General features: G+C 49.4%; 7 protein-coding genes across 7 annotated transcripts; 3 read left to right on the forward strand and 4 right to left on the reverse strand.

Annotated features, from left to right (window-relative positions):
* Positions 1-614: 614 nt before the first annotated feature.
* ACHE_50616A (polysaccharide deacetylase family protein) lies at positions 615-1726 on the reverse strand (the record flags this gene model as incomplete). Its single annotated transcript, XM_043280352.1, has 4 exons — positions 615-756; positions 808-1212; positions 1269-1545; positions 1621-1726. 4 exons carry the CDS (start codon positions 1724-1726, stop codon positions 615-617), a joined length of 930 nt encoding a protein of 309 aa, XP_043137940.1.
* A 492-nt stretch (positions 1727-2218) lies between these two features.
* On the forward strand, positions 2219-3918 carry ACHE_50617S (putative amidase; the record flags this gene model as incomplete). Its single annotated transcript, XM_043280354.1, has 3 exons — positions 2219-2247; positions 2310-2932; positions 2984-3918. The coding sequence occupies 3 exons, from the start codon at positions 2219-2221 to the stop codon at positions 3916-3918; spliced, it is 1587 nt and encodes a 528-aa protein (XP_043137941.1).
* Positions 3919-4606: 688 nt separating this feature from the next.
* Positions 4607-5758, reverse strand: ACHE_50618A (SDR family NAD(P)-dependent oxidoreductase; the record flags this gene model as incomplete). The annotated part of the gene is made up of 3 exons (XM_043280355.1): positions 4607-4902; positions 4981-5436; positions 5485-5758. 3 exons carry the CDS (start codon positions 5756-5758, stop codon positions 4607-4609), a joined length of 1026 nt encoding a protein of 341 aa, XP_043137942.1.
* A 91-nt stretch (positions 5759-5849) lies between these two features.
* ACHE_50619S (uncharacterized protein) lies at positions 5850-8601 on the forward strand (the record flags this gene model as incomplete). The annotated part of the gene is made up of 5 exons (XM_043280356.1): positions 5850-5979; positions 6042-6779; positions 6832-7858; positions 7908-8323; positions 8378-8601. 5 exons carry the CDS (start codon positions 5850-5852, stop codon positions 8599-8601), a joined length of 2535 nt encoding a protein of 844 aa, XP_043137943.1.
* A 1133-nt stretch (positions 8602-9734) lies between these two features.
* On the reverse strand, positions 9735-10670 carry ACHE_50620A (uncharacterized protein; the record flags this gene model as incomplete). The annotated part of the gene is made up of 1 exon (XM_043280357.1): positions 9735-10670. One exon carries the CDS (start codon positions 10668-10670, stop codon positions 9735-9737), a length of 936 nt encoding a protein of 311 aa, XP_043137944.1.
* A 3797-nt stretch (positions 10671-14467) lies between these two features.
* Positions 14468-14668, forward strand: ACHE_50621S (uncharacterized protein; the record flags this gene model as incomplete). Its single annotated transcript, XM_043280358.1, has 1 exon — positions 14468-14668. One exon carries the CDS (start codon positions 14468-14470, stop codon positions 14666-14668), a length of 201 nt encoding a protein of 66 aa, XP_043137945.1.
* A 625-nt stretch (positions 14669-15293) lies between these two features.
* On the reverse strand, positions 15294-19631 carry ACHE_50622A (uncharacterized protein; the record flags this gene model as incomplete). The annotated part of the gene is made up of 1 exon (XM_043280359.1): positions 15294-19631. The coding sequence occupies one exon, from the start codon at positions 19629-19631 to the stop codon at positions 15294-15296; it is 4338 nt and encodes a 1445-aa protein (XP_043137946.1).
* Positions 19632-21330: the final 1699 nt, after the last annotated feature.

Raw genomic sequence — 21330 nt, forward strand, 5'->3', positions numbered from 1 at the left:
ACCGAGAAAAGAGTTGCGCTAAGCTACCAGATATATACAGACAAGTACATTATCGGATTCCGAGATACCGGTCGGGAGGGCTTGATTCCGTAAGTCTGGACCGGGAGAGGTAGATCCAATATCCGAAAGCGGAAGTGCATAGTCATAGATACCCAATGGTTGCTTGTCAATCGGCCCCTTGAGTCTTTATGTCACTACTGTACGAATATCAACTACGGAGGCACGAGTACAGTTCAGGGATAGAGGTCCCTTAATCTAGCCCAATGCAGCTAGTTTCCGCAGTGGATGCAGCGCAAATCATAAGCTTGGATTCATATCTCAATATGATAGCATCCTCCAACATGTCCTGCCACTATAGTAAAGCGCCTTCGAGACTTAGATTCATATTCGTCCTACCGGATCCATCGGCATGAATCGAGCTGCAATCGGGGTACCTCCACAAATCGCTACAACGCGGGGTAGCCCGTTGGAGTCGAGATTCGGGGCAGTTGGAGTAATGTTCGTTGGAGTATGTACAACCATGCCGAGCAGTTGAGCCGAAAATGATCACAAAAATAGAATAATCAATCAGTTAAGGTATATGCTCGAATTCCAATCATATGGAAGATATCAAGCTAGCTCTTTTCCAGAATGGCGCCTGGTTTCGCTGGCATAGTCGCTCCCGCGGCGGGAGCAACTCGTTTCTTGAAATCATCCGACAGCTGCTCCATGGTGACAAACTCTACGCCATCGTGCTTCTTGAAGTGCTCAATGAGTCTAGTCGCGTTAGCCCAAGGTTCAATGACAATTTACTCGAAGGCAAGATACCTCTCATGCATCAAAACCACATGCGGCCTCCCACTAACATCCGGATGAATCGTAATCGGGAATATAAACTCATCATACTCCCGGTAGAAATAATCGAAGTGATCCCTCCAAATATCCTCAATATCTCTCGCATTCATAAACCCATGACTATTCGGCGAGCCCTTGATGAACATCATCGGCGGCAAATCATCAATGTACCAGTTCGCTGGAATCTCCACAAGACCCGTCTCCTCGCCATTGACCATGGGCTTCATCCACTCGTGAGCCTTTTTGGTGTAGTCGATTTTGGTCCACGTGTCGCCCGTGCGCAGGTAGTAGGGTTGGCAATCTTCGTGGGACATGCTGTGGTCGTATTCGATGCCGTAGTCAAGGAGAAGTTGGGCACCTTCTTTGCTTGTTTCCCACCTGTATCCATATCAGTAACATCATTTTGCAGTATTACCGGGAAGGATAAGACCTACCATGGTGCAACACTTCCTCGAGGTGGCTTGCCCACAAATTCAGTCAACATCCTGTATGTCTTATCGAGGACGTCCCGTTGTTGCTCGATTGTCATGTCCTTGGGGTTTTCGTGGGAGTATCCATGTAGCCCAATCTCGTGTCCTGCATCGCGCACAGCAGCCATTTCCTTAGGGAAGGACTCTAGCGAGTGTCCGGGGATGAACCAGGTCGCTTTGACGCTGTACTTGTCGAAGAACTTTAGCAGGCGCTCCGTTCCCACGGTGGCCGCCCAGACGCCTATATGAGTAGATATTCGTTAGCTTACCCTGTGTCTTGAATAGCGAGCTAAAAGAGGAACTTCAGGATGCGTACCGCGACTAATATCACTGGTCGAGTCTTCACCACCGTACGAACCCAGCCATCCCGCAACGGCATCGACGTCAACGCCGTATGTGATAAGAACTCGCTTCTTTCCCATTGTAATGTAACGTAAGCTGTGGTTTGGCGCTAGGTTATAAGTTGAAGATGCTTAAGGAATTCAAAAAAGCGAGGATATCAATTAGCTTTAAGTCAATGTCGAAGGTGGGGGAATCCGCGATTTATCAGCGCTGGAACGACGACCCCTCATCTACGGATCCGGCTATCATGAGTCCTTATCTACAACAACATCACTGGTCACCTTATTCTATCCTCCCGCAAACTGACCAATTTGGAAAGGAATGACAATGACCCCATTATTGGCATTGATGGAGTTCCCCTTACCCCAACAGAGGATATGCCGGTTGGAGTAGCCGATGGAGAACCGGCTGTTTCCACTGTCAGGTTTCTTTTATATATATATATATATGTATTTAAAAAAAAAGGGGGGGCTGTATAAAATGGTCTCTTGGTACCTTGGGGATATGTGGAAGACGATAAAAGTTGGATTGCCGGCTCAGTTCGATCTAAAGTACCTCCGAAACGAGTTGCCATGTCGGTGTTGTTTACTTCCATATCACCGTAAGTGGACTCAGATAGAAATTGGCAATTGAATTGCCGACTGATAAAGATATCAAATGCAGGGATAACCCGGTGAAGAAAACCGATGCGCACGAACTTCTGGAAAAAGTGGGCGTCTCAATTGACCCCAGCGAGGAAGATGACTTCCAAATGCTCCTGGCAGCGGTCCACGACTGCGCAGAGACAGTGGCGGATATGCCAGATTACCAACCAAAACCGGACCTAGATCGATATCCACGACAAAATGTGCGACGTCCATCGGAAGAAGAGCAGGTGCTGGGACATGCATGGGCACACAAGTTCCTGATCAAGGGGAATCCAGACGGAGGACCTCTGGCGGGTAAAACCGTCAGCTTGAAAGATGTGATTGCAGTTGCTGGAGTGCCACAATTACAGGGAAGCGATGTGATCCCGTCCTGGACTCCAAACACAGACGCGACTGTTGTGACAAGAGTGCTCGATGCAGGCGCTGACATTGTCGGGACCTCAACGTGCGAGAACTTTTGTCATTCTACGTCGTCGTTCACCAGTGTTCAAGGCGCTGTGGATAACCCGTATGCTGCTGGGTATTCTTCTGGTGGGAGTACATCAGGTGGCGCGGCTTTGGTTGCCGCTGGCTTGGTGGATATCACTATCGGCGGTGACCAAGCAGGGAGTATCAGAGTACCTTCAGCGTTGAGCGGATGTATGTGACCTTCCACTAGCGGTCAGTTATTTGATTTTAATGTTATTCCAGGCGTCGGACTCAAACCTACATCTGGCTTGGTTCCATATAGCGGGATTGCGAGTGGTGATGCCATCGACGACCACGCAGGGCCGCTCGCAAGAACAGTGATGGATGTTGCAACCTGCCTGGACACAATTAGCGGCTATGATGGTATCGATGATAGGTCGTTAGGAAGCCCAAAGCACGGCTCGACCACTTATGCTGCTACTCTTCAGGCAGCACCCACAAAGCTCGAGGGGTTCAAAATCGGAATCCTAACCGAGGGATTCGAGCACAGGATCGTAAATCCTGTAGTCAGGTCGACAGTAATGAGTGCCGCACGCAAATATGAAGAACTCGGAGCGACTGTCGAGGAGATCTCACTTCCTGACCACCTGAACGGACCCGCCGTCTGGACCATCCAGTCTAGAGTCGCAGGCTCAATGAACCTTCTTGGACAAGCGCATGGACGAAGAGGTTTGGGCCTGACAGAACTGGAACGTGAAAGACTCCCCTGGACCAAAGAAAGTTTCCAGCGAGCGTTTCCCACAACCCAGAACGTGATGATCAACGGTCTTTATCTCATGTCTCGATTCCCGGAACTTTATGCCAAAGCAAACAACATTGGCCGGAAGCTTCGTGACTTGTATGAAGAGATTTTTGACACATACGATGTGGTAGTCATGCCTACTACGCCTATTGTTGCGCCGAAGCATGGTACGCGTGGTCTTCCTATGGAGTCGATTAAGCCCAGTATGGGACTTACGATTAACACGGCGGTTTTTAATCTAACGGGTCATCCTGCGATGTCTATTCCGGTGGGACTTACTCCGGCTGAGGAGGATGAAAAGGTACGCTTGCCAGTAGGAATGGAAATTGTTGGAGGGTTGTGGCAAGAATCGAAGGTCTTGAGAGCGGGTCATGCGTGGGAGACTCATTTCAACTGGAAAGACGACCAAAGGTAATGTATTTCTGGAATCAAATATATATATATATGCTCTTATACGTATCGCCGTAGTTTTTCCTTCTGGATGCGTTTTGGTACACTCAATTCTCTCAGAGTCCGTGGGATCAGGGTTCATACTATGCTCCCATGCCCGGCTTTCTTGGTCGCCCGATTACTCAAAGCCTTTGCTGGCTTCTGTAGATTGGCGCATCTTATCCATATGAGCTATAAAAGACAATTGCAAATATTGAGAATAGAAACTCTCATAATATGATCAACAGTGAGGGGAAAAGAAACTTAATGCAGTGGGACAGTGGAAGCCCGCCAGGCCTTGGATTGATCCCAGGGACAGCAAACTCCTTTCCCCCTCCTTTTTCTCTACCCACCCCATGATGAATGGAAAAGAAGTGACAATGCTGCTATATTGCCAGTTGTCCATGGGCACCGAGTGCAGTAATCCTAGATGAAAGAGAATAAACACATTCAATACCAGTCAACGTATGTCGTGAAGAGATAAACTAAAAGCAAGAGACAATTTCCCTGCTAGTATTCCATGCAGTCAATCGAGGTACTGGTACTGCCCTGCATCCACCTAGAGACCCAAATAAACCAAAGAAACAAATCAGGAACGGTGGCAAGAAGTCGAGGCCCATGTGTCGCGAGCACCCAGTTCTAGGCCTAGACATATAGACTTCGTCATAGGAAGACTAATTTATGACATATCCGCCGTCCACAACAAGAGCATGCCCTTGTACGAAGGATGCTTGCGTAGAGCATAGAAACAGAATAGAATCTGCTATTTCGGCCGGCTTCCCCATTCTCTTCATCGGGGCAATTTCCACAGCCGGTCTGAATCTCTCGCGCGATTCCTCAGACTGTACGGTCATGGGCGTCTCGACAAGACCCGGACAAACACAGTTTACTCTTATTCCATCCCTGGAATAATCGATCGCATCCGAGCGTGTCATACCAATCACGGCAGCCTTGGAACCACAGTACGCAGCTGAGGGGAAATAAATAGATAGAGTTTAGAGATGTCCGAATGCAGCAAAGTATATTGAGGGGGCGAATGATGACTTACGAGCCTCCGGACGCCCGACTATTCCGAGTTGACTTGCAACATTGACAATAGATCCCCGTTGAGGTTCACGATCTGGATCGTGGCTGGGTAATGGGTCTTGCTTTAGCATTTGCTTCAACTCCGCCCTCGAGCAGAGCCAACAGCCGCGGTAGTTCACATCGTTGATGCGGTCAAAGGTTTCAGCGGTTGTTTCTGTGGAGCGTTGGCCTCCTCCTAATATTCCTGCACAGTTCACTGCATAGTCGATTCGCCCGAGCATGAGGATGGCACCCTGCATAAAGGACTCGACGAAGGTCTCGTCCGCGATATTCCCCGGCCTTACCACCAGTTGGGTTTCGGGATAGGCGGAAAGAATTGCATCCGCCGTCTGTTGTAACGAAGCTTCATTGAGATCAGTGATAGCAATTCGCTTGCATCCGGCAGCAACGAATGCTTTTGCGGTAGCTGCACCGATTCCTGGTCATCTTCAGCATAGGTTCTCGTACTATATATTAGAGTACTAACCGGTCCCTCCCGCTCCCGTCACAACAGCAACACCGGGAAACAACGACTTCTGTGACATTCTCGTAACGTCGTATCTTATATCGATCCGCAACCTAACCAGAAAACAAGCGAACTTTGGGCGGATTCTCGAACAATTAGTATAAGTCGTTATCTCGGTCGATAACATCATCAGTCCGCTTGTTGGAGACGGTGGGGCAAGTGACCAGCCCCTAATAAATTGCACTATTCCGTCTTCGGCCCCGACCGGTTGGAGTGCTTCCACTTTCTCCCACATATTCACACCGTTCAACGGCCATCTCCAAAGAGTGGGGGAAAAAGCAATCTGTCTGTGATACATCCTTATATGGGTGCTCTCCAATGCCTTGATGCTGCCGCAGTCGTCCCATAATCCCCGCGGGGCTCGCCGCTCCAGTGTCGGAGCAAAACCTCGTGTCTGCGTGCACTGCGGTCGGGGCTTTCGAAGGACGGAGCATCTGGAGCGTCACGTTCGCACTCGTATGTTTTTACGACGTAGTTCTTGTCACTTGCTTGTGGGTTCCTGGCTGATTGGCAGTTAGATACCAAGGAAAAGCCGTTTACTTGCTTTTGCGGCGCTGCATTCACACGGCGGGATTTGTTGAAACGACACACCCGCATTGCGCATGAGGAGAATAATCCTCCAAATACAGGCGGTCTCATCTCGCCCAATTCGCAGCCAGATAACGAAGTCATCGATCAGCGGAATGAACTGCAACCCGCCGAGAACCCCGTAATCCAGCAACAACCCCCGTACGACGCACCACCACCACCACCACCGGCCCCAGCCCCAGCCCCAAGAGCCAACGTGCCGATTCCCGTCACATCTTCGACAGTCGCACAATGGCCGGGACCACCGCAGCATGGGACGTATATACCGCAGAGCCAGCCAATGATGAACCCGGATGCTAGTCATGCAGCGTTAGGTGCACATCCCGCGGTCACACATGATGCAGAAATTCTAGAAGCCGCGCAATTGCTTCTTCCTGGAGGCTATCGGGGTCCCCCACCGCCTGCGCAACCAATGCCCTATTTTCCTGAGGAGCTTAACCATTTTCAGGAATTTACACATTTTCTGGACTCGATTGGGTTGCCGGCAGAATGGCTTCCAACGACGACGGACATGCAGCCGACAATACCTAGTGCTGCTGCTAATGATGCCGCCACTCGTGAGCAGCCGAGTTCCTCTCGTAGAAGGTCGCGCGGAGATTCCCCGTTTAGATCTTGGTTGCCATCAGTTCCTTCGGGAGATCAGAGCTTGGGAGCACTCTCCGATTATGGTACGTCGGATACATCCCGGTAGAGAATATGCAGCGTCTAATGGCTTTGTAGAACCTCCTCAAGAATCCAGAAATCCATCGCCATTGAAAGTGACCGAAGAACAAAGACAGCGCCTTGCATTCGCATTGGAAGAGTTCCGTAATGTCATTCCGGATTTTGTTTTACCGTCAAGGCATACGCTATCGAGGTATCTGACCTCTTTTTTTGATGGATTCCACTCACATCTTCCGTTCATGCATGCCCCGACATTCCGGGTCAATGACCATGCTCCTGAGCTAATTCTGGGGATATGTACTGTTGGAGCCCAGTATCGACAGGAACACCGCAATGCTGAAAAGCTTTTCTACACTGGACGCGCCGTCTTGCTCGAGAGAATGGCTCGAGAGCCTCACGTTCCTCTCACAGGGTACAGCAATATCACTGTACAGGTTCCGATCTCCCGCTCATTTCACAGTACCGAAGGTATCCTACCGGAGGATGCAGCAGGAGCCAGTGCATGGAGACAGATCGAAAGCATTCGGACACTGCTTGCTCTCATGGCGTATGCCTCATGGGAATTAAAGCAGGAACTCATGCAGGAGGCATTTAGTCTACAGAGTATGCTCGTACGAAGCATTCGCGACTTTGGACTAGCAGAAAATGTCACTGTTGCTCCAAGACACACTCCTTTGCAATGGCACGAGTGGGCGGAAGAAGAATCCATCCGACGGACCAGAATCATATCCTTCTGTTTCGTTCATATCCACAGCATAGCGTACAACGTCTATCCAATGCTCCGGAGCAGTGAGATTCACCTCCGCCTGCCGTGTGCTACTAAAGAGTGGAAGGCAACCACTGCCAGCGAATGGGAGGCTACTCAGAGAGAGGCTGGTCCTCCGCCATTGTTCTTTCAGGAGGCTCTTGCAATTCTTCTGCAGCCATCACGAACAACTATTGTTCCTGATCCGATACCTACGCCATTGGGTAATTACATTCTTCTTCATGGTCTCCTCCAAAGAATCCATCTTGTCAGCGAGCTTTCTCTTCCGACGGGGGATCATGCTTCCTCCCTGCCAACGGAGGAGTTGAATAGACTTGAGTAAGTTATTCCACTAGTTGCTGAATTGATAGATGCTGATAATTATTAGGAGAGCACTGCGTGCATGGACATCAGTATGGCAGCAAGCTCCGGAGTCAAGCCTCGACCCTCACAACGAGAACGGGCCCATTCCATTCACCTCGAGTGCACTTCTGGGCATGGCATATGTCCGACTTTCTCTTAACCTAGGCCCGTACCGACAATTAGAAACAAGGGACCCGCACCGCATCGCCGCGGCATTACATAGATCCCCACGACCAGGACGAAATTACCGCCTAACACCCGCACTTATCTATTCAGCCCACGCATTGAGCATACCCGTGAGGCTTGGTATAGACCATGTCGCCCGTAGCCAAGCATTCTTTTGGAGTGTTCGACACTCGATCGCTGGATTTGAATGTGCCATTCTGCTAAGTAAATGGTTACTTTCTCTAGCAGAGCCGGGGAGTGGGCAGAATCTGAGTGGTAAGATTTATCCTCTATCGCATCTCTGACTGCACTAACACTGATTCTGCACAGAGAACGAAAGTCGCATCCTCCACTGGACCCGCTGCATCGTACAAGAATCATACGACTCCATGGACATGGAAGACAATGATACCCTCCCGAATCTGGAGCCCGCGAACCTTGGCCTAGCGGTCATCAAGCTCTGGTCTCGTTTGTTCCGGAAAAATACGCAGTGGCCATTCATCAACCTTCTCGGGGAGAGTTTGAAACAGTATCTGGCTACACTTCCGGGCTGAGTTCGCGTTGTGCTCGGTTGGACTATCGTTAGATTTATTTACACTACTGTACTACTGGTACAGATACTGCGCGAGCAACTGGTGATATGTCAGACATGCTGCTCTATCGTATGAACTGTTCTGGGCAGTGTTGAGAACACCGGGAACCATAGATGGCTATTTCTTGGCTGAGTGAATGTCATTCTTGGTGACGAGAGCAAAAATCTAGTCTTCTCGACTAACCCGATGTGCAGCAAAGGAGCAGGATGGTACCTCAAGTGAATACCTCAGATGCCAATTGAGGAAATTTTGTCAACCGACCTTGTTCCTTTGCTTTTCTCGGGGCCATCGGTCAGCTCCATTATGACTTACAGTGGCTGTTATAAGGGCTTTCCAATGCACTACGTTCACAGGTTTCTTTTAAGAAGCCAATTGTTTTGTCTAGATCACATGAAACTCGTTTCATTGCTTTAACCAGCCTTGATTTTTTTGCTATCGATCTAATGGTCCCGAAGTAATATCCATTGCAGTCCTTTTCTGTTTTCAATCATGATAAGACCTAATCAAACAGCATGGCACACGCATGGATTTTAAGTTCTCGCTCATTTAGCTTTAACGAGAATAATGGCACTGTTACGCAAATCATACACACTGTACCACTTCTCAAGCTGAATTGCAGCGGTGGGATTGATCGACTGCATCCGACATCTCGGGAGATGATGAATGGAGTAATAGATGATCTAGGAGAACGTCGAATGCTCTTAATGATACACTGAAAGAGCATAGATTGGCACATCCTGGTCAATGACCGGACTTGACTATATGATGATATTGTTTCCTGAAAGCGCGAGGTGAGTCCGAACTTCCAGTATTATTGAATCATATACCTTTACTTTCCGGGCAGCTCTCAGGACTTCGCAAGTCGGCGTTCAGCGTACGGAGTAACTATCACAAGTTTTCGATCAATGACAAATCAAACCATTTATTAAACTAGTATTATAAACGAAAAGTAGCAAATTACATATTATCATCAAGTATACATGTCCTCGTGTAGGTCCATGTCCATCGAGGAATAAAGTTTTCAACGTAAGCCATTACTGCAAAGTGAATGTTTGACAGCAGCGAGCGTGCTTGTTGTGATTACCATAGCTCGCTTAGGAGGAGCTGGAGGGGCTAGCAGAGCTGGAGGGGCTAGCAGAACTAGAAGCCGGGGTGCTCGACGAACCACCGGCACCACCACCACCAAAAATGCCCGACGAAGAAGCAGCACCACTGGACGAAGTAAATCCAGAAACAGAAGTGCTAGAAGCAGGCGAAGCAAGCGAGCCACTGAAAACCCCGCTAGCGAAAGGCCCGCTAGGATTCACGCTCGAAGTAGCAGCGACGAAAGAGCTACTAGCCGACGGCGCAACCAGCGCCGCACCCAAGTTTCCGATAACGACGGCCTGGCCGCCGGGCGCAGCAGGTGCGCGCGCGCAAGAGTGGATGTACTGGCCCAACTGGCCGGGGCGGTTACCGGACTTGAGAACGTGGTCGGGGGTGTACGCGGGGACCAGGGAGGTGCTGTTGCGCGGGAAGACGGTAGAGTTGGAGCCCGTGTAGCCGCCCAGCCACGCAGCGTGGGCGCTGTGCTCACCAGCCAGGCGGGAGAAGAGGAAGGCCAGCTCGGGCTTCTGGGTGTAGGCCGTCAGGCCGATGAAGGCACCCGAGACATCAGCTTCGAGCTTGGCGGCGTTCTGGATGTACGAGATGCCGCTAGAGACGCGGGGGAAAGTGAATTCACATCCCGGAGTGTCGAAGCCGGGGACCTTGGTGCCGACCTGTTGGACGGCGGAGAGGCCCAGGCGGTTCTGCTGCTGCAGGCCCTGGAGGTTGTAGTAGCTGGAGGGGGAGCCGCCAGGGAGGCTGGAGATGAAGCTCTGGTCGATCTGGACAGAGGAGTAGAAGCGCTCGATGAAGACCTGGAGGTACCAGGCGAACTGCACGATGGTGTTGTCGCTGGAGCTAATGGAGGTCGAGCATTCGTCTTGGGCCGCCGTACTAGTGACTCCGATGAGGAGCAGGCTGGCGAGGGTAGAGAGAAAGCGCATTTTGCTTGAGGTTTTTTTTTTTTCTTTTTTGCTTTTTAGCGAATGGACAGTTTAAAATGATGGGTATTTGTCTGGTGGAATAAAAGAGAAGAGACAGGAAATCCTGAAATGAGAGCCCATTTATATGCGGCGACGCCGACCATCACGGCAGTGTCCGAGCCCGGATGCAACCATATGCATATTCTAATGCCTAAACCTTGTTACCAGGAATCTTGCATCATCACCTATGATGACTATCTCGGTAGGAAGTCTATTTGGAGCTTGATCCCGTCATGCATTCTATTTATGAACCCTTCATGTCTTGATGCACTCCGGATCCGCCGTACCGGTCCTGCACTCAACAAGCAGAGATCGTATCTCCTCTAGGTCTCACAGTTTGACAGTTCCATGGGATCAAGATGAGGTCAATGGATAATCCGTGCCAGGTTATCGGGTATATGATATCATTTCCGAATCGCTTAGACGAGCAAGCGAGAATGGATGAATCGCATACGTGTACATCACACATTCATTGAATGAATTTTACAACATATCTCTCTTTGATACTCTTCTGCATCTGCATCTCTAATCATTGCACGGCAAGCTCATTGACTTCTTCTATTCAATTAAATTCCAGACGATGTGGGCAGATCTCGATGTGCCGCGGTTACCGGCGATCGGCGATGTACATGTCATACACTCAAGTTTATTGGCTGTGGTACCAACGCCAAGCCACTAAAAACAACCTTATTTTCTGTATGGAAATCGGATCGATTTACCTTATTTGAAAAACCCCAAAATAGAGGCAGAAGGGAAATCAAAGCCACGATTAATACTAGACGGAACTGGTAATCAACCATATGACCCATGGCTTCTGCGAAGAATACTATCCGGGGATTTGGACCGCCCAATGACTACATGAATTGCGCACAGCATATACCCGGACAGTCCGAACATCGGAAAGGACACCACTCGTCAACGCCACCATCACGGAACCATCCGGTCTTATCTAGGGATCACTATATTTCTCCTTGCTTTTATGAATCAGTAACTTCGCTACCAAATCTGCCCTGGCCTGGCAACCACGCAAGCCCAGTCCGCTTCCGCACATTGCCTCTCTTGATTTAACTATTTCCGGCTGTCAAAGTGTCAGGACTCTGATAATAGTGAATTTTATTGGATAAGAGCTTAGTGGCAATAATGTGCTTCCAACTACGTGCTTAAGGTTCCTTAGAAAAAAACTTAAATGGTTATGGAATAGGAAGGTGGGAGTTATAGCCGCAGATGACGGGAATGTATGCGATTAATTGAAAGCTCTCTAGAATGGAGCGCGTAGTTCTGCACCAGACTGTATAGCTCAGTACTATTACAATTATAGGATACACTGCTACATGTAAAGCACAGGAATTAAGAGCCAACATTTTGAAAATATCTCATGTTAAGGAAATAACGCGTTTTTCTCATATGTGTTACGCTTTACGCTGTAGGCGCTCGCACGAGAGACAGAGCGACAGGAGCAACGGCAGATTAGTCAGAGATACTATTGTCATACTTTTAGTTGCCAGTATTATATCATGGACAACAGAGTATTTCAGACAATCACAGACTCACAGTCAACACTGATGGATAGTAGTGAATATTAGCTATCAGTAAAAGGCAGAGCAGGACAGGGTGCATACTGGTATCTACCCCACTAGCTGCACTGGTCACAATCAAGTTCAGATACTTCTCTTCCTCACTTTGTTAATAATCAGTAAAGTAGTACTTATTCCCTGGTCATGTCTTTGACGTCGAGATTATCCGCGATCTTGCCGATATTCTCGCGAGGGAGACTGTTGAGGCTGATTGGGGATGCCATTTTCGAATGTATCTGTTTTCAGTAACGCGGAAGGACAGCGATCGAGGAGGTCCAGCCAAGCTGCTGGCGCAGCTAGGTCGAAGCCGTTATGAATTGTGCAACATGCTGACATGCGCAGGATGTTGTTAGTCGAGAGAAATCTCGAATCTGTCCGCGCCAGACGCTACGGGGATAGTGATAGAGAAAGGAGGATACGGCCTTGGCCAGCCCTAAAGCACAAAGTGTCAGTGGAGACAATATGCAATCCGGAAGTTTCCATACCTTGAGGTCTTATATTTGGTTGAACTTCCATCTCCAGTGATGGATCATTCTAGATTGGCATCGGCTCGTTGATAAGTTCCATCCATATTCGCGTGTTTTTGATAGATAGCTACACAAGGTGTGAGCATTAAAAGTTGTATATCTAAACCAGTTAGCCACGCGCAACCGAATAGACGATGATGAGGTAGATGAAAGCAGACAGCATCACGCAGGTTTCTGTTATTACAATCCTGACGTGAGAAGGTTGTATGATTGGACAGGTCTCTCTTTCATATTTGGGGCGACTTGTCCAAGAGATTCTTTGGATATCCATACACGAATCCCACGGACAGAGGCCCTACATGTATATTCAGTTAGCTAACATCATTGACCAGAGATAGGAACGAGACAAGACGGACGAAATCAATGCCAGTAAACCAATATGATAACAATATATACCATGAGAACTGCTGTATCGGCGAAAACCTACCCCGGGGAGCATAGCCCTTGTTAAAAGCCAGATATCTTCTAGACCTCAGAGCAATTATCTCATCTGGTGATTTATTTGCAAGAATATCCACCAATGTGTTGGCTCGAAAGAGCGGGCTCATGTTTTAATTCTTGTAAAACCAGGACCTGTGAATTTCCTGTTCCGGCTAGTTTTGCCGTCTCTGGTATAGCCATTCGATACGCCGTACTGTAAACGCCGCCTGGCCTCCCAAGTATGCTAGAGCCCTCACTGTTCTGACCTCGTCTCCTCCCAAATCTTTTTCTCTTGCCAAACTTCCTCCCATATTCGGCACTCACCCATATGCCTGGCCATTTGAACTCCACCACCCCCTCCTTTTTTTTTTTTTTTCGGAAATTGCGGCTGCGCCCTCTCGCCTCCACTTCTGGATTCCTTTTTCCTCATTTGCGTTGACCGGCGCTTCGAGCTGATTCTGTTTCCCTCTACCTTTTGTACAGGTTCATATTCTCCGCTCCCTTATTTTTTACTGAAAATGAATTTACATGAGGTCTTGCTTTTCCGGCCGCTCTTCGTTAATGGTATCCGCCCTTTCGACTCCCTTATCAAAGAAAAATGTATTGACTCCAGGCTTGACAGACTCCCAAGGCTGATTACAGCTTACAATCGAATAACCCTAATACACGCTCACTTCCAAGTTGGCGGTCGTAACCGAAGACTGAGACATTGCCACTACGGTATTTTGTACCCATTTGGACTCCCAGGCACTCTTTTTTTTTTTTTTTTTTTTCAACCAGCATTTATATTCCCGGCCCAGAGCTCCACTGACAGGATTCTTAAGACCATATCGATTCCGCCCACCAAATCAATTTACACAGTTCACACTCATCGGACCTAAAGCCAGGATTAGGATATAAAAATGGCGTGTGCTCAGGTTAGAATTCCCTTCTATTGTATCAAGGAGTTGAGTGTTGCAAGCTCATGCAGAGCTGGAAGAATTGCAATTGCAATTGCAATTGCTATCGCTATCCAGGACCGTCACCTGAAAGCTACGGTTACGCCACCCCTACTGAAATTCGTTTGATAAGAATCTTAATTGGTATACTATTTCTTTACTCATGCATTACCACCATTTGGTGTCACTATGCCTTGCAATCACGGCGCTGCCATGTGTCGTCCATGCAGGCCACGTCCTCCCTCTCACCATCTCACTAAAAGGCGTCCATGATGCATCCGATGTCCAGAGTCTCTACAATGTCCTGGGAAGGCACTTTTGACCTCGATCCCAATATATTTGGCTCTGGTACTCGCATTAGCCACGTCTCATTCTCCAACTCGACCGATGATATCTTGCAGCCAGGATTCGTTCGATATGGAAACGACACACTCTCACCAAACATTCCTGAATTGGAGGAGGAATCTTCCAGTCTCGACAAACGTGCCGCTATTAAATAAGCCTTCATATTTGACCTGTCACAATTACGTAGACTTTTGTCAGGTGACTGTATGTACAAAACACCATATTGCACAAAAATGCAAAGTAAAAATCCTGCTCGAGTAGAGAGTCACTCTAGGCTGGCCGGGGCCTGAGGACAGAAAGATGGGCTCTATCACAGTGCCTGTGTGCGTGTGTGTTTCTATTTCACGTCGAGAGTCGGGTTATTTCCACGCTTCCTTGGAAGCGGATGTGACGGTATGTGGCGGCTCAACAGTATGGCCATGTCATCAACAACCCCTATAAAAGCTTTCACTATCTAGATAGAATCCCTCTTCTCTCTTCTTTTGCCCAAATTTGATATTCTCGTCGATGGCTACAATAGTTTAGATAGGGACTGGTTCATTATTATCTACTATTCCGAGCCCGTGACAGGTGAAGTGGCAGATGGTTTCATAAACTGTCTATATACTATCTATCTATTGATCGATCTATCATCGACCCTCAATATCGGCCTCGGATGGATTGAGTGGTCTTTCCGCACGTCAAATAATCAATGTCATCAGGCCCATCCCCTCTGGAGCCCCCTATCCTGTCTTTTCACATCGTCTACCTTTACTGAGGAGCGAAGGAAGGTGCGATAGACTAGACCAACACCACTGGTTGCACCTTCCTCTCCTCGTCCTCTCTGAGCTCTCCGTTCATGATACCATGAACGTAGGCCTCTCCGACAAGCGCTGCTCTGGACCCCTTTGACTCAGACACCGGCCTCAAGACTAAGGGAGTGCGGCCTCCAGCAACCACCCACACCTGATCACCCGGTTGTGCCCAGTACGGTCCCAGTCCTAGAAGCCCTTTTTGTGTCTGAAAAAGCGCTCGACCTCTGTGATGATACCCTCGCCTATCTGCGAACGATGAGCGGCTATTGACCGGATGATAGGCACCATCTTTGGCGGCACTGCTTTGGCCTTCCGCCTCGCGACTTTTGAGATGGGCCTGCAGCTCCTCCACCGAGGGGAGCAAGTTGGAGGGATCGGTTTCCCGAAGCCGTCTGACGTGTTCGACAACTTTCGGGGTTCGTAGGTAAAAACACAGCGATCGCAAAAAGAAAGTCCTGAAACCCAATCGCGTCTCTTCATCAAGGCTCTCCGCGTTGCGCCAGGAGTTGTTAGCCATCAGCGTGTGGCATAAAGCTTCAGTGCGGCTTTCCCCTGTTGGATACGTCGGGGCCATGGTGATAATGACCTCCAACCAGTGGCATGGGTCATAGCGCATTTCCATTGGGTTGGTCAGATCGTTCTGCATGGCTCTGATCTCGTCAACTAGTATCCCGTTTAACGTATATGTCCGCGAGTCTGAGGGTTGCAGGGGGTTCGGGGACTTGATGCTAGTTCCCGCCTTGAAGTATGAGCACCAAAAACGCTGCGTAAATAGGGGAGCATTGAAATCTGGGACCCAAGAGGGCAGTCGATCGAGATAGTCAGAAGCCAAAGGATGGTCTCGCGGCAATCGTTGCACATACGACAGTCCTTCGAGAGGTTCCAGTCCTTGCTGTTCCCCAGTCTGCCACAGCCCCAAGGCCTCGGAGCAGCCGAGGAGGAAAAGCTGCGCTGTAGACACGAAGACATCATCAACTGGTTTACTGTAGTCTGCAAAGATCCTCGGCTTATCATCATTGGGCCCCTGAGCAAGACCAAGTATGGCAAAGACTTTGTCTCTTGGATCGGTTACCTTCATGGTCCACAAGCGAGATATTAGGAGAGGGAGTGTGAGCTTTCCTCGCCGGAGGAAGTCAATCCGTCGGTTGTGTCTCTTGGTCTGGTCCTCTATAAACGCCCTGTCCTCTCCGTTCGGGTTAACCCGCAGTCGGATGTCAGTGATAAGGTACCCTTCTGTGCCGCCAATATTCGACCTTATACTGGGATCAAATGTCCCGACTGAGGTCGGGCCAAGGTAGCATTGAAGCAAATGAAAAACTTCTAAATAGTTAAATTCATTTTTTCCACAGAACATCCGGATTCGCCTGGCCAATGCGGCCTCCTGTATCACCCAAACGCGTGTGAACCATGTTCGGTTCACCAGGTTGATGATTCCGCGACATTGCGGCGAGAGAGGATAAGATATGATATTGGAATAGCGTGGGATATTCACCAACTCGCGAATGGCCGGGCATTCCGATCCACCACCAATCCGCAGGGATTCATTCGCATGTGTGGTATACTCATCTTCAATTCCTAGCCAGACTAGAACTGTGACCGCCTGGGTGTAGACCTGGGATATGATCGCCAGCTGGGCATTCCGCTCGGGCACATCGTTCTGGTTGATGCAAATGGCGTCAATCCACAGACGCCGTCCACTCATTCGTCGGCGGACACCAGCTGGGCGTGACAGTGCGTCAGTCAAGCATTCAATAATATGCAGGTGTGAAGACGGCTGACTAGTTGCATATGCCAGTGGCGATTTCCCAGTGCCATCGACCCTCGCAACGTCGGCGCCAGCCTGAACTAGAATCTTCACACCCTCAAAGTTGCCCTGCTCGGCGACATAATGAATGGCGGTCTTTCCGAATATGTCATCCGCTTCTGTATCCGCATGACGAGATACATAGAACCGCAGGGCTTCATTATTCCCTTCCTCTGCCGCACGTATAAGTCCAGTCTTCCTATATGGCCCATCGCGGTCATCCACCGAGTCTTCTAGCATATAGTCTTGCTGTAAAAACTCATAAAGATTTTTATGGACGAAGGTGAGACTGCCATTAATACAAATTGGCCATCGGTCGTCGTTGTCGTATTCCCTTGCTTTCTCGGAGTCCGCGGGAAATGGAGAGCCCCAAGTATATGACAGAGCTTCGAAAGGCGGACCGTCATTTAGGTCAAAAGTTTCTACAGAGTACTGTGGTAGTGGCACCCCCATAATCGATGCTTTGACCTCAGCGGTATTCTTGACGCGGGATAACAGGCGAATGGACGTGGGTCCGGGCAGCGGTGTGTACTCAAAGGGTTTGCACTGAAAGGTGGTCATTTCATGACCGTTTGTCCTGCATGGTCTGGGCAATCCAAGCTCCAGGAGAAGCTGAATAACCGCCTGGTGGTTATGTGTAGAGGCCCTGTCGAGTGCTGTTTGGCCGGTCCGATCCTTTTTGAGAGCATCGGCGCCGTGTATCAGCAGTAGCATCACAACATCCCGATGGCCATTCATCGCAGCCCACGAGATGGGAGTCTGGCAGCGATAGGTATCAGGTTGGTTGGCATCTGCGTCGCGTTGCAGTAGAGTCTGTACTACTGCTGCACGGCCGTGTTCTGCTGCCCAAGAAAGGGCCGCCCTGCCGTCCCTCTCCTGCAAGTTCCGGTCTGCTCCCCTATCTAGTAGGAGCTTCACAATTGATAGATGACCATTCATGGATGCCCACATCAACGGCGTCTTTCCCTCGTTATTCTGGGTCGTGTTCTTGCCATTTATGTCCCTCATGTTCGGATCGACGCCCCAATCCAGCAGGAGCTTCGTGACATTGTCCCGTCCATACTCAGCCGCCTGGGACAGCGGAGAGCGCCCGAAGTTTGGTTCGTGGATCATAGGGGAAACATTTTGCTCAAGCAGGTATTGGGATAGGTTGTATTGACCTCGGATAGCGGCGGACACGTGAGCCATGGGGTTGATGGAACCCGGACAAGCGCCGTGCCTGATCAAAAGGTTGACGACAGCCGTGTGGCTATTTTGAACAGCCCATGTGAAGGGGGTCTTTCCATCGTTCCTTTGACTCCGTTGCTCTCCGTTAATATCCTTGGAATTGGGGTCTGCGCCATGGTCAAGAAGGAGCTTGACCACGTTCTCCCGGCCATACTCCGCTGCCTGGGATATCGGGCTACGGCCCCAATGGCGGTCTCGGAAGTTGGCCCAATCCACACCTCTATCAATGAGTATCCGGATAAGGTCCTCCTGTCCTTTGATCGCTGCCTTCAAGAGTATGTCCTCCCACGTAGGGTGTGCACACCCCGGCCGAGCTCCATAGTCGATCAACATATGAAACAGGCCAGGGTCCCCGTTGACAACGGCCCATCCCAACGTGTTTTGTAAGCGTTCTGGCATATTCGCATCCGCACCATGGTTGAGCAGGTATTTCGCAATACTTGATCGTCCCAACTCGACTGCCCAGGACAGCGGTGTGCGTCCCTCGCCATCCTTCACATCAAGCTCCGCTCCAGCCTCAATGAGATATCTCACGGTATCGTCGAGCCCGAAATAAACCGCTAGATGAAGCTTGGTGATCGTCTTCGGTTTTCCCAAGATGCAACAACCACACACACGCTTCAAGGGCAAGTACTTCGAGCACGCCAGAACATTCTTCTCATTCTCCAGAAAGTCCATGACCAAAGACTGCGGAACCGGTTGCATCTCAGCATGATACCCCCAGTTCTGGGCTGCATAGGCATAGAACTCGTATTCATCGGTCGGGGGTTCCTCCGTACCAAAGGCCTCGAGAGATACGTACCGAAGGCATGCAATGGCTATATCGCGATGCGCATGGGGAAACCAGCACTTCCACACCATAGTAAAATACTCAGCCACCTGATCAGTCAGACTGATACTGGGCTTCACTTTATACACGTACCCCAGAACATCATGCTGATCCCTGATATAACGCACCAGGATATTTTCCTCGCGTTCGGAGACGAAGCCGGCACATGCAGAACAGGCAGCTCTTAGTCGGGCAGCGTTGGTGTGACTGGGCTTGTCCAGCCTTCTTGTAGTACCTTCCGTCAAGGCGAGCGCGTACCCCAATTCCTCTGTTACCAGTGGTCTTCGTGCACAGGACAGCCACATTAAGGCCTGGAGGGCGAGCTCACGGTTCTCGGGAGATAGCCCCCGGAGCTTTGCGATCAGGTCATCATGCACTGCACCATATTTAACGTAGTCGTCATCACTTATCTCAATGGTGAATGGTGGGCTTTGATTTTGATGCTGGGGCTGCTGCTGCGCCATACTGGAGGTAACTGGGTACTGCGAGAACCTGGGCACTATTCTTTATTTACTCACTGAACCTCGGCGGATAACATTCTTTTAGTGGGGGGATGATTTCGAATATCAACCGGTGTCTCTCCAGAGGACGAGGCTGAAACGCCTAGCCTGGGCTAGACGTCGTGGCGGTGCATGGCTACATCATACTACCTAAATATCAATACTAAGAAGTAGGCAACCACGCAGATCACCTCCCGGTGAAGCGACTCTATAGCCAAAATCACATATTATAAAGATACTTTCAGTGGACAAGCGTGGTTGATTAACTAGATGGCCTTATCGGCCGGGCTAACTAACGTATTCTGCGGACGAGCGGTCCACACAAGCGAGCGGTCCACCTCTCTGCATTGCATATTAAATGGCACTTTTTCGCGATAACAATTTGTATTTACCAAATGGCTGCCATTTTCGGCCGTCATTTGGTAGCACGTGATCTGTGTGTTTCACTGATGAGGATCGATCGGATAAATGGTTGGCCCGAGCAGCGAGGTCACTGAGCTACGATCCGAGAAACCCCGCTTCAGAAGCGGCTCTTCGCTGGACGTTACGGGTGGAAATGCGGCCGTAAATGGCCTCAAAGGTAGTCATTTTCGGCGTCATTTTCACAGGTCCTTTACATTCTATGTGTAATTTTGGACCTCGGAGCCAGTAGAGTATGAATCTCACTCAAAATGCCAGATGAGAAGCAGGATTTTCATCCAGTGCAGATGTTTCATAGACCTCAGGGTGCCTCTGGTCATACCAGGTAATCAGTTTATATCCTCCCATGAGTATCTGGGAACACTTACGATGCCGTTGGACATCGTTGTACCTTCCATATCTGGAGTATAACGAGTTCTTCAGCACTTCACCCGGTAAATGATTCATTAGGAGGGAAATGTCTCCTACTTTATCCCACCCAAAAACCTTTGAAGTCTTCATTCAAATATTTTATACGGACGTCGGAGTTCAGTCGACAAAAATCAGTTGCGGTGGGGAATCAATCGAAACCACAGGCCTTGAAGGTGCTAGTTGCTATTCAACAAGGTCCCGGCTTAGGAAGATTGTTTCGTCGTATCCGGACAGGACGGTTCTCCCGCTTTCGTATACCGCGCGACCTGACTTTCGTCGTTCTACATGTCGATTCTTGATCTGGAAGAGGATATATATCTAGAGCAGTTAGCCCTCACTACCAACTAGTAACAGCAATGTGTTCTCGTGCAAGAGCAACGCCGGCAGCATTTGTGTTACCAAAGACGCAGAAACCAGCATACCATGGCCATATAGGCCGCGAGGACTGGTGTCGAGGAGTCTCTAAACATAACATGAACGCCAGCTCATTAGCCTATACTCTTCCATTGAAATCGACAATTCTCACCCCGGACAAATCCAGACACAATACCGAGTGCACACCACATCCATTCTCTCCAAAGCACTGCTTGACGCTATACGAACATTGCGTTTCAGTTGAAAGACATCTCCGAGTATATCGAATGCAATGCGATCGTTAAAATATAGCAAAGACAAAACTCATTCCCGATGAGCGACGGAGCAAGGTGCGTTAACTATCGGTTCGTCAGGCGCAGCACAGATGTCGGTCTGTCCAGGACATAAAAGCTTTCACGAGATTTGTGAGGATTTTGTTGACTGATATAATAACTTTGCTGGTAGAAAATTCATATAT

Source organism: Aspergillus chevalieri, chromosome 5 (genome assembly GCF_016861735.1).
Source record: "Aspergillus chevalieri M1 DNA, chromosome 5, nearly complete sequence".
Taxonomy (NCBI): domain Eukaryota; kingdom Fungi; phylum Ascomycota; class Eurotiomycetes; order Eurotiales; family Aspergillaceae; genus Aspergillus; species Aspergillus chevalieri.